Source organism: Castor canadensis, chromosome 12 (genome assembly GCF_047511655.1).
Source record: "Castor canadensis chromosome 12, mCasCan1.hap1v2, whole genome shotgun sequence".
Lineage (NCBI taxonomy): Eukaryota > Metazoa > Chordata > Mammalia > Rodentia > Castoridae > Castor > Castor canadensis.
In genome coordinates this window covers 33492617-33505272 of record NC_133397.1, presented here as the reverse complement: position 1 = coordinate 33505272, position 12656 = coordinate 33492617, and the positions used below count along the sequence as shown (strand labels likewise).

General features: G+C 33.4%; 1 protein-coding gene across 6 annotated transcripts in view; it reads left to right on the top strand.

Moving 5' to 3' along the window:
• The window catches only part of Map4k3 (mitogen-activated protein kinase kinase kinase kinase 3), a 170476-nt gene that overhangs the window by 124247 nt on the left and 33573 nt on the right, over nucleotides 1-12656 (top strand). For 4 of the 6 annotated variants that reach the window (XM_074049546.1, XM_074049548.1, XM_074049550.1 and 1 more), the window contains 6 exons: nucleotides 3213-3271; nucleotides 4812-4844; nucleotides 8950-8988; nucleotides 9212-9265; nucleotides 10688-10730; nucleotides 12005-12164. In XM_074049546.1, coding sequence (XP_073905647.1) covers nucleotides 3213-3271; nucleotides 4812-4844; nucleotides 8950-8988; nucleotides 9212-9265; nucleotides 10688-10730; nucleotides 12005-12164 — 388 coding nt within the window. The remainder of the gene's footprint in view (nucleotides 1-3212; nucleotides 3272-4811; nucleotides 4845-8949; nucleotides 8989-9211; nucleotides 9266-10687; nucleotides 10731-12004; nucleotides 12165-12656) is intronic. The other 2 variants (XM_074049547.1, XM_074049549.1) reach the window with 1 other exon arrangement.

Here is a 12656-nt window from a genome sequence, read left to right as displayed (position 1 = left end):
ATTTCAATTGTGCTAGGATAACCATCTTGAACTTTTGTTTGAGACTTCAAGTTGAATCTCTGCAGTTATTGCATGTTTTCAGTCCATGTTGTTACTTATTTAACATTGCTGTGTCATTAAGCATTGTCATTCGTAAATAAGTTGATGTCTAATTAATGCTGCTAATGAATTTTTATGTTTACATGCTCTAGTGTATTTTGATTTAGCTTATAAAGGATGGCCATATGACACCATCATCTTGAGTTATTTTGAGTGGTTTCTTAGCATAATTTTGTTAACACTTTTCTAATATGAAATATCTTCCAAATTCTTTATGAAAAGTACTGAACATAAGTCTTTCTTAGACTGCTCTATAGATTTGTAAATAACTTCTGACTTTGACCTGGTTTTACATTTTTAAGATTTCTTCTCTTTTTCCTTGTCTGATTTACTGGTTGAATTTCTGTCAGGTAATAGGTGAACAGTAAATAATTGTTGTGTTAAATGAGATTAGGTGCATATTAGAAAACTTCACTTGATAATTATGGCTTGCACATTGTTTGCTCTCTGGTTGGCATTACATAACTTGGTTTAGGAAGGATAAATTGTTAATAGAGAACAAGCCTCCTTCAGTTTTAGCTTTCCTGGTAGGACTTGGGATATGGCATATTTAATCTTCGGACTTGGATTTATCTGGAATTTATCCCTTGGCCTGAATGTTATTCTGTATTTGAGCCTTTGCCCAATTTTTTATTAAAATACTGCTTCAGTTCTTTTAGATACTTCTCTTTCCCTTCTTATACACTGCTGAACTCAGTTGATTTTCTATTTTTAATCATCTCAGCCTGTCAGTTTTTATGTATCAAATGAGCTGGATGTTCTTACAACATATCTGTGTTTTATGCAGTGAAGCCATGGCCATGCTGCACAAATGTGTGCATTGGGAAGCTGTCATTTGCTTGAAGGTTTAAGAGATTGTATTGGCTAAAGATGTGCTGGTCTGGTGGAAGGCTCAGTTATCTATATCTAAAGAAAACAAAAATGCACTTAGAAGTGTATTCATTTATAAAGATTAGTACCTCTTTTCTGAATTACAAGGTTTAAAGACTCCTGTGTAGGCCAGGCATGGTGCTCACACCAGTAATCCCAGGTACTTGGGAGGGGGAACTCAGGCAAAAGCCAGCCTTGAACCCCCAGTAAACTGGGTGTAGTGGCATGCACCTGTTATCGCAGCTATGCAGAAGAGTAATTAGGAGAATCCCAGTCCAGGTCAGCTGGGCATAAATGCAAGACCTTATTCCCAAAATAGCGAAAAGCAAAAAGGGTTGGGGATGTTGGTCAAGTGGTAGAGTTCCTGCCTAGCACGTCCAAGGCCCTGACTTCAAGCTCCAGTGCCAAAAAACAAAAGGACATGTGTAAAATCATGACCACTTAACTTGTGCATTGAAATAATTGTGCAGCAATCTTACGATACCAGTGATTCAATCCTTCTAAGACATAAGTTAGAGACTAGGTATCTTTTTCATTACAGTTCCACATAATACCAGTGTGACAGTTGACTGATCTTTTTTATTTATGATGCGTTATCTTTTGTATCACTGCTAAGAACGTCTTATTATCATGCATAGAAGAACACATATTGAAGAAAACAAATTTTGAGCCTTGTCTAAATCATGATCTTGATTTTGGTTTTCATCAAATTTTTTTTTAAACAGGACTTCGAGTACTTAAATTTTAAAGTACTTTTAGATATAATATGATGCTTAAAGTCCCAAATTCCTAGGCTTAGTTCTTATGGGATCTGATTGTTTTTGAATATCTTAACATAGGTGGAGTGCTGTTTACCTGTTCATATGAAAATAAACAGTTGGCATTTGAACAAGCATTTATTCAGGGCACAGTCAGTGTGTACCAGGTACTGGGTTAGACCATGGCTATAGGGAACGAAGATAGGTTTTACCTTCTTACCTTTGAGAAGTTCAGACTGGCTACTGTTTTGTGGGCTTATAATAAGTAGATTTAAATGTGCTAGTGTCTAGAAGAGATCTGTGTGTTAAATTCTGGGGAGACATAGAAAAGACCCAACTGTCTTCCAGCCTTGGAAAGTTGCTCCAGGGTGACTTTTACACTAAGTACTGATCTTGCATCTGACCTTATCTTATCAAGTGGCACTTTGTGCTATATTCAAATGAAAATAAATTGATTTAAAGTGTTATAAGAGTTCCCCTTTATAAACTAAAATAGTGCTTCAAATAAGAAGGATTTTTTTGGTTGGTGTTTTGGGATTGTGGGGGGAAGCTAGTTTGGTTATTTTTGAGATGGGTTCTTGCTTTATGCCCTGGCTGGCCTAGACCACGATTCTCCTGCAGGAGTGCACCACCATGCCTAGCTATTTGTTGAAAATGTGTCTGTACCTTTTTGCCCAGGCTGTCTTCAAATGGTGATCCTCCTCATCTCCGTCTCTCGAGTAGCCAGTATTACAGTTGTGAGTCACTGGGAAAAAAGGCCACTTCATTCTTTCCTTGGTTGTTGAAAAATACGTTTGTTTTTCTCAAAAAGGTGTTTGAGTGGAGCACATATTGTTCATTACTTTGAATTTTAATTATTAACACTGGACAACTCATTCAGGTGAAATGTTTAAATAGTTGACAAATTCCTTCAATATTCATTTGAAGGTTTGCTATTTTGCTCTTAAATATTCCTAAAATTCTTTCAGTGCAGTTTTTAATCTTGTACCAGTTTACATTTGTAATTTACTTTAAAAAGAGCCTCCAGGTATATATCTTTAAAAATTAGTTACCTACACAAAGTCAGTAGTAGAAATATGTGAATGTGTATATATACATAATTATTTCAGATCCTGTAAACAGTTAAATTGGATTTCTTGCTGCTTGTTCTCTGATCATTTTTGCTTCATTATAGCTAGAGAATGTTTATTTCAGCCTTTTTCTTTCTAAAAATTGATGATTTACAAATATTATTTACAATAGCAGTAGCTACAAATGAAACTTGCATATGTCATTTGGAAAAGTTCCCAGAAAATACTCAAATAATAAAAATGAGGACTACAAATATATCTTTTATTGTTGGAAGTCCTACCATGCTTTTTTTTAAAGAACATATAGCAATACAGATTTATTTGGGGTCTGGGGTTTCTTTTTCAAATAATCTATATTGATGTATTATGTGTACTATAATACTCTTATTCTAAATATTTCATTTTGTACTGTTAGGATCTGCAGTTAGAATATGGACAAGGACATCAAGGAAGTTACTTTTTAGGAGGAAACAAGTAAGTAAAGTTCTTTTGAAATTTAATTTAAATTGAAAGTAATTGAAGTTGCCTTTAACGTTATATTTTAATACTAAGTTAGTAAATTGTATTGAGCTGGTAGGTGTATTTTATATTCCCCTTAACTTCTCCACAGTCACGTCCCTGCTTGTACTTTATAGCTAGTAATTGTTACAATGTGGGGACACCTTCAATTTTTTTGTATCAAGCTACTTTGCTGATCTTACTTGCTATAGAATACCAAGTATGATCCAACTGAAATAAATACGGCAATTTGTTTCTTTTCTAAAGTGGACCTGTTTTTCTGTACAAAACTGGCTTTAGTAATTTTCCAAATGTGCTGGCCACTGGAAGCAGCTGGAATTATTCACAATATTTAAAAATCTTCATCTTAACTCTTTAACTATTAGTCTTTCTTAAAGTTGCTAGTGGCTAAAACGTGTTTGACTTTCTCATGCATGAAATAAATTTAGTAGTTAGTCCATGCCTCCTCTACACCAGGCACCTTCTAGGTGGTAGGAGCACAGTGGTGAAGAGAGAGTTTGAACTGTAGTTTACAAACTATAATTTAAGTTGTTCATACGTCAGCTAACAAGATAGCAGAGTCCTGACTCTACCCTTCCTTTAAGGGCCTCATTTCCTGAGTTCATGGATGAATTATCATAGTAAAAGCTAGTTTATAGTGGAATATTACTTAATTTGCCAAAATCTTCCACCGCAACTGAAAATTTCAAAATGTAGTTTCATTTACATTAGCGAGTCGAGACACATATATTCCTGTATTTTAAGTTAAGCAATTGAGAAATAATGATAAGCAATAAATAGCTTGGTTTTAAAGAGAATAATGCAAAATAATGTCTTCCTCTCTTTTTAAAATATTTTTTTACTTAGATATACAATCTTTTCTCAATACAGAGAAAATGCTTTGAATGACAGCCTAAACACCAGTACATTGATTTTTGATTTAATCTGAATTTCAGTTAAATATAAGGGATTTATTTTTTACTATTATTATTATTATTGGCCTTGATAATGTTAAGCCTTTATTATTAACATCTATCTATCTTTCTTAAAATGGAAAATAAGTGTAAAATTTCCTTGGTAGAAAATGCAGTTTTACTTAAATGTTTGCCATTTATCACTTGATCTAGTTTGTTGGTGGACAACAAAGAACAGTTCATCTCGTTGTAGGTTAGCAAATAAAAAATGTCACTGTTTTTGTATTATTTTTTCTACATATGAGGCCACTGGTTTTAAGGACCTTATTACCAAATTTTGATAGATTTTAAGAGATTGAATAATTTGTAAATGACATTTGATTTTACCTGTTGTAGGTTCATTTAAAATATATATTTGAATTATGTACTTGGAAAATATAAAATAATGGGCCCATCACTACATGCTTTTCCAGATTCCCGAATTCCCATTGTCTGATTTCTGATTATTAGACATTTTCATAGTTATATAGTTACTTTGGCTAGGTAAAATGTTAATAATTTGCCCAACCTTCATTTTCTGATTAATTGGATCCCTGCTTAAGGAACTGTATTCTATATAACGAATCATTGGCAAGGTAGGTTGGCCAAAAGTCTGACCTTTGGCTGTGTTGCGTGTGTAGGTGTATACATACATGTGACATGAGCATGGATGTAGCACTTCTCTTACTGTATTGATATGTCTGCTTTATTCTTGTGACTAGGCAGTGTTTTAAAACTCACAGGATTTCCTGCTTTCTCCATAGGTGATCAGGCAGACAGATTTCCATTGATGGGTTTCTAGCTACTCCAGATCATGCAGGACTGTCCAACTACAATTGTGACATAGGAACTTTATTTTTCTAACAGAAGGCATGTGTTTAAATTTAAACTAGGTTGCCATATTTTCTTTTGGATTCTGGTATCATTGGGATCTACTCTTGTAGCTGTTTATTGAAAAGTCAACAAAATATTTTTAAAGGAAAACTCTGATGTTGTTTTTAATGTAGAGCAAAAGTTCTGAAGATTATTCTAACAATAACAGTGAAGAGAGTACATTGAAGTACATAGTTCCTAACACAGTTGTGTATATTAGTGGCAATGCCATACCTAGTCAGAATTGGCCCTTGACTTTGAGAAACCTTTATATCATTATCTGTTGTAAAATGGGAATTATAATAGTACCTGCCTCATAAGGTGCTAAGGATGAGCTGAAATAATCATTGAGAAGCATTTAGCACACTTAGGGCTTAGTAAATACTTATTAGTGCCCTTATTTATAATAATTACTCAGTAAATAATTACTGATTGTATTAGGAAGTGAATAATATAAATGAATGGATAAAACTCTTTAAAGAAGAGTGAGTTTGTTACTTTTAAATATGATCAGGGAAGTATACAGATTGTCAGGATATTTTAAAAGATTTTCCTAACTGCAGCTAATTCCTTAGCTAATTCAAATCTGCTGAATATTTTGATAGCAGTTTTAGACTTCTTCTATGTCAGTTCTCTGCTTCCTCAGTTAAATCAGTGTATGCACATTGTTCCATGTTTAACTTTTTCATCAAAATTTCCATGATTTTAGATTTAGTAATTCAATTTTATTGTTTTGTTTCTCATTTTGTGACAATTCCTTAATAGAAGAGTTCATGTAGACTAGTGAACAGTGATATTTCTTGTGCACTCAATCTTGGTGTACAGATCAGTATCACATTTTCTCCAACACTCTCCAGATACAGCATTTACTGTTGATGGACCTTTTAGCAAATTTAACCAGGTTTTGTTTTCTTTTATTTTAAAAGCCCAAAAAGTAAGCCATACAGCCTGCTTTTCGTTAAAACTTTATGAATTCTATAACCCTATTGACAAAATATCTTAACACAGTAGTAAGATTTTTACAAATAAAGGATTAAAAAAAAAATACATGATTTCCTAAGCCGTAGCTAGCTGCCTTTCCACATTCTCTTATTCTGTTTTTCTCTTAAAGTTGGATATCCTCCAGCAAAATTCCTTTTTAAAAAGTATAATGCCATATAAAACCAATTAAATATGGTAACTCAAAAGTAAACCTACATTTTAAATTCCCTTCCTGTTTTCAAATCCTAATAGACTCTACTAGTGAAAAAAAAATACCTTAGAACATATTGTCATGTGATTAAGAAAAGATATTTTTTCATGTCACCTAAAATAATACGAAAGCTCACTGTACAGCCCAGAAGACACAATGTTTATTTGGTAAAATGGTTTAGAGCACTGCTTCTCAAGTTTTCGGCCTCAGGATCCCTTTGCAATGTTAAAAAGTACTGAGGCCTCCAAAGAACTTTGGTGTATTGTCCAGGATTTGTAGTACTGGAAATTAAATTGAGGAATTTTTCAAAATTCCTACTAGTTTTTACATAATATATTCATATATGTTCATAAGTGTCATGAATGGTTTGTATGATTAAAATTGGTTCTTTCTAAAGGACTGATTGTAATGCTACCTCATTGCAGTACCTTCCCTTCAATACTGCCACTCTCAGCAAATATTACGTATCACTGCAGTACAGCAAACGTTTTAGTGAGGCTCACTAATGTATTTTTATGAAAAATAGCTGTTTTTTCCTAACAGTAACATCATGATGTCGTTTTACATTTTTTTACAAATCCCTTTCACATTGACTTGCTAGAAGACAGCTGTATTCTTAATTCTCATGTCTGCTACTGCATTTTATCGGTTGTTATATCACATATCTTATAATTTCTGGAAAACTCCAATATACACTCCTAGGAAAATAAGAGTAGAAAAAGTATGTATTGTGAAAATAATTTGACAGTTGCAGACCCCATACAGGAGACTAAAAGACCTCTAGGATCCCTGGACCACAATTTGCTAGTTTAAAGAAATGTTGCTAACTGGGTGCTGATGGCTCATGCCTGTAATCCTAGCTACTTGAGAGGCTGAGATCAAGAGGATCATGATTTGAGATCCACCCTGGCAAATAGTTTGAGGGACATATCTCCAAAAATAATCAGAACAAAATGGACTGAAGGAGTGGCTCAAGTGGTAAAGTACCTGTTTTGCAAATGTGAAATCCTGAATTCAAAATCCAGTCCCACACACACACACACAAATGTTGCATAATCAGTAATAACAATGAACACACTAATCAAGTACTTGCTGTGTCCTAAATTACTCTCTTAAGCACGTTGATGCTTACAATCACTGTCTTAAAACACTCTGATATAAGTACTGCTATAACTCCTCTTTTGCATGTAAGGAAAAACTAAAGCTTATCAGTTCAAATCAAAGTAACTTACCCAAGGCCACATGGCCTGCTAATGTAGCAGCAGTCTTTGCTTCAAAACCTATCGTCATTTTTCGATACTGCCCTTAGCCAAAAGCTCCTGCCTTCCTAAAGCTGGCTCTGGGACAGCCTTGTGAAAAGGTACTTGACTGTGTTACCTTAATATTTCCATATAGAAAATAGTATTTGCAGTTAGTTTAAGGATTTTCTATGTTATCATTCCAGAGTCATTACTTTTGTCATTTTTAAAAAAACAGATTATTATTAAGCTGGCCTAATTAAAATATTTGATGGAAGGGCTGGCAGAGTGGCTCAAGTGGTAGAGTGCCTGCCTAACAAGTTCAAGGTCCTGAGTTCAAACCTCAGTACTCCCCTCCAAAACAATTTTTGATGGCTGAAAGCTATTCTATTAATTGTTTGTAGTTGATAACCATGCCTTTTAGTTCCTCTATGTCTTGATAATTCAAAGAACAGTATTTCCCAGTATATATTAGGAGGTAAAAATGTTTAGAAAGTAATGTCTTATGATTTTTAGGGAGAGTAATTTCCTATTGCATCACTTTCATCCCAGTAATTTATCAGTAACTGTATTTCTTTCTGTCCCATTAGCTTTGAGAAGGCTATTGAGTTTTAAGCTTGAAGAGTGTAATATAGGAAGAACACTGCATGAATTTGCAGTGTGAAAAGAAGTGAGGGAAACTTCTGGAATGTCCTCAGTTCTCTCTTAGGTTCCTGAAAATTAAAGTGTTCTATACTGCTCCTAATGGTAAAATCCTCACACCTGGTCTGATACAGGCTTAGTCTCCCAAAAGTGTAAATGTGTTTGCCAGTGCACCACTGGAGAACAAATCCTTCAGGTAAGTGAGTGTCTTCTGTGAAAGCAAAGTGCTGCTACATTCATGTATTCACATCACATGCATGCATGCTTCTGCAGAGAGACCCAACATGTGGACTTTCATTTTGTAGGATTGCCTGAGAGCATGATTTTTTCCAAAGTGTGTCACCTTCCTTACTTTAAGAAAAAGAAAATATAATTTCAGGTGTCAGGTATAATTTTCCAGGTAAAATTTGAATCCTGGAAACCCCTGACTGTGACCCTGCAATTATTGTTTTGTCAGTACTGTTGTGACATTTCATGGTGACTTGTCTTCTGTTTGAATTGGTACTTTTCAATAAACATTAGGATTTATTTTGTTCATTTAGAATACACATAAATAAAGACATTAGCAACAGTAAAAAGATAACTCATTAAATATAGCTTGATTTTTATTGTACAGAGATGATTTTTGTAACAAATTTTCACTCAATGGTAAAAACAATCATTAAAAATATGAGTAAGGATTCAGTGATAAAGATATATAGTTTATATTCTTTAGCATATTTGTTCACACTTCTTTGATTTTGTTTTCTTTTTAAGGAGTCTTCTGAAGTCTGTTGAAGAAGAATTACATCAGCGGTAATCTTGATTTTTAGTTAAGATTAAAATACTTTATGTCACAGATTAGTTAAATCGTGTTGCCCTTCCTCATGTGTAATTGTTTTGTTTTAATTAGCAATCTTCTATAAAGATAAAGAAATACAATTCTGTCCTGCAGTAGAACTTTCTGAATTTTATAAGATTTCTTGGCTATTTTGATAAAGTTCATTTAATAACAAGGGCATTATCTTTTTTACTTTAGAGGACATGTGGCACATTTAGAAGATGATGAAGGGGATGATGATGAATCTAAACAGTAAGTCCTGTTTCTCTTTTTGGCCAAAAAAAAAAGAAATACAGATATATATATATATCATTTGACCTAATTGCATAAAACCAGCAACTTAATATTGTGATCATTTAAATATGATGATTAGCACAGTATTGTGGGCTGTCTCACCATTTATTTCTTCTATTCCAGTTGTAGTAGTCAGATTAGGCTTTGCTAACCAAATTTCATAAGACTAGGTGGATTAAACAATAAAAATTTATCCTCAGTTCCAGAGAAAATTTTTCTTATACTTCTTTTTTTTTTTTTTTTGGTGGTACCAGGATTTGAATTCAGGGCCTTACACTTGCTAAGCAGGAGCTCTACAACTTGAGCCACTCCACCAGCCCTCTAAGAAAAATTTTAATTGTAGTTTAGTCAGTAATTGATAGCTGCTGTAATTATTACTATAGCTAAAGGTTAGTATGCATTAATGTTAGTTTAGTTTTTTGGAGTTTGTTGGTTTGTTAAGAAAGAAATTTATAATTTCAAGGTAGTTAGTAGCACCTAACTAACATGAAGGCATCTTCGCCGTCATCTACTACTCTGATCCTGGGTCAAGGTCATTTAACTGGTCTAGACCTCCATATCCTCATCTGAAAAGTTCTGCTCAATCAGCATTTTTGCTGTAGTTCTACCACTTGAGTCACACCTAGCCCTTAGTCATCATTTAATTCCTTCTATTTCTAAAACTCATCCTGAGTTGTAATGAATCTTAGCTTCATTCAAATATTTTTGTTTTGTTTTTTGTTTTTTTGTTTTGCAGGACAAGAGTTTGCACTCAGGGCCTTCACCTTGAGCCACTCCATCAACCCTTTTTTGTGAAAGGTTTTATCAAGATACTGATCTCTGCCTCCTGATTAGCTAGGATTTCAGGCGTGAGCCACTGGCACCCGGCTCATTCAAATATTACCTATCATTTTGTAGAGCCCATATACCCCAGCATCACAAGAAAACAGAAGCAAAAATTTCTCATCATAGAGTACATGTGTAGCTTTTGATGAACTTCATCAAGAGATTTCATAGCTACCAGTAGCAGAAATGAAGCTGGCAACATGACATATTTTATGCCTTATCATCGCTTCTTAAACCAACTACTGTTTGCATTCTTACTTACTTTTTAATTGAAATAGACTGGAATTATAGTGATGCTTTCTAGTTTTAATTACATAATTTCATTATAATATTTGAAACCAAGAAGGCCTGTCAACCCAATTACTTCTGAATAATACCTCCTTTAATATAACGTTAACATTTCACAAAATATTTTGTAAAAATCTCATAACCTTAGAACATGGTACTTGTTTTTGCAGGTTTTTCTTCCATATCTTTGAAGAAATATTATGTATTAGTAATGATTCACTTATGAAATGAAAAGTTCTGATTCTGTAAACTTTTTTGTGTTTTTAGTTCAACCATGAAAGCAAAAGTTCCACCACCTTTGCCACCAAAGGTAGACAAGTTTATTCTTTACTTTGAGTTCTGTGTGTGTCACTGTTCTGCCATGTGAATATGTAATGATAGTTATACTCTAGCTTCCTTTCATTTGGGGTCCACAAAGAAGAATTATGAAGGTGCCATGATATAAGAAGAAAGTTTTGTCTTTTTAAAAATATTCAACTTGCCATTTAATGGTCATTCTAAGTAATAAGTTCTAGAAATCTATACATTAAAAATAATTGCATTAATGGATTAGTGCTATTTCACTTAGGTTAGGAAACTCGCTTTTTTGTAAGTTTTTTTTTTCTTAAAATCTGCAATCTACTATTAACTGTTTACTGAGAATAGATAAAGAATAGTAATTTATTATCAAAGATATTTAATTTTTAGAAGATAATTACAAACTAAAAATACAAATTTTAACAACAAAATTCCTTGACCAGTCATCATAAAATAATAAAATAAGTCCAACTATTAGGTTTCTTAAAGTGTAAAATGAGTTAATATAGGTAGTGGTAATACAAATTTACAAAATTTAAATTTACAAAATTTATTTTGTAAATTCATATGTTTAGCAAGTTTTAAAGTTTGAAATCAGGGCATTATAAACGAGAGTAGGAATCATACCAGTTTTGGCATCTAATTTATTGCTATATTTTGTTTTCATTTTATACTACTGCAAAAAATCTTGATTCATACAAGTAAATGATGCTGTACTTGCTTGCTTAATTTTGCATTAGAGGAATATAGAGAACTGAATTTCAAGGAAATAAGTCCTGAGCAATCTTCATAATAAGGGATACATTTATAAGGATTTATAAATTCCCCACACCTTCAGCTACCAGAGATTTTTCCATTCTTGACACACAAGTTGGCTAGGCATCCCATATTACTCTGCTGGTATTCTCCAGTGTGAGAACATTTTAATTGGTATCTTCTGCTGCCCATATGCTGAAAGATTAAGCATTAATCTAAGGATTAACTGAATATTTAAGTAAAAAGAAATTGATGTAAGTTGGAAGATGTAAGAAAGACTAGAATATTTTATGGGTTTCTCTCTCTCTCTCTCTCTCTCTCTCTCTCTCTCTCTCTCTCTCTCTGCTGCAAAACAATACATTTTTAGGATATTTTTTGAATAGTATATTAAAATAGTCTGACTTGGATAATTAAATAGCCTTAAAACTCGCCTGATGAATACAATTTGAAAATCTCTAAAATGTAGTAATATTTACTTTAGGAAAATAATTTCATATTTAACCACTGGTTTCCTTTTCTCTCTTATTTCAGCCTAAGTCCATCTTCATCCCACAGGAAACCCACTCTACTGAAGATGATAATCAAGGAACAATCAAGAGATGTCCCTCATCGGGGAGCCCAGCAAAGCCATCCCAAGTTCCTCCTCGACCACCACCTCCCAGATTACCCCCACACAAGCCTGTTTCTTTAGGTAATAGTGAAGGGCAAAGTCAGATATGTTGCCAGGTATTCAGACTATGTGGAAAAAAGTGGAAGAACTCTTTCAAAAAATTATTTGAAGAGAGGATAGGAACAATGGCTATGGAGATGTTTTCTGCTTTTTACTTCATGGTTCAAAATGTTTTTAATGACAGGACTCCCTGTGACTAAGTCTAGGATATTGTGCCCCTTGTTTCTCATTTCATATGACTCTTCCTACTTTGGGAGACAGGTGTATGCATACTTGTCATTTAGCTACAGAATGTAAGCAATAGAAGTTAAGGATTGTCATTTTTAGGTATTACCTCCAAATTAATATTGGAAGGTGCTTTTTTAGCATTGTAAAGTTTCTTCTGTTTTATCCAAAAGAAGTAATTAAAAAAGAATAGCTGACATTTCTTGGTGACTGTATATAATATAAAGTGTTCCCTTCCTAAAAGAAGTTATGAATTCAGTATTTCATTTTTGTCTTTTTAATGAAAAT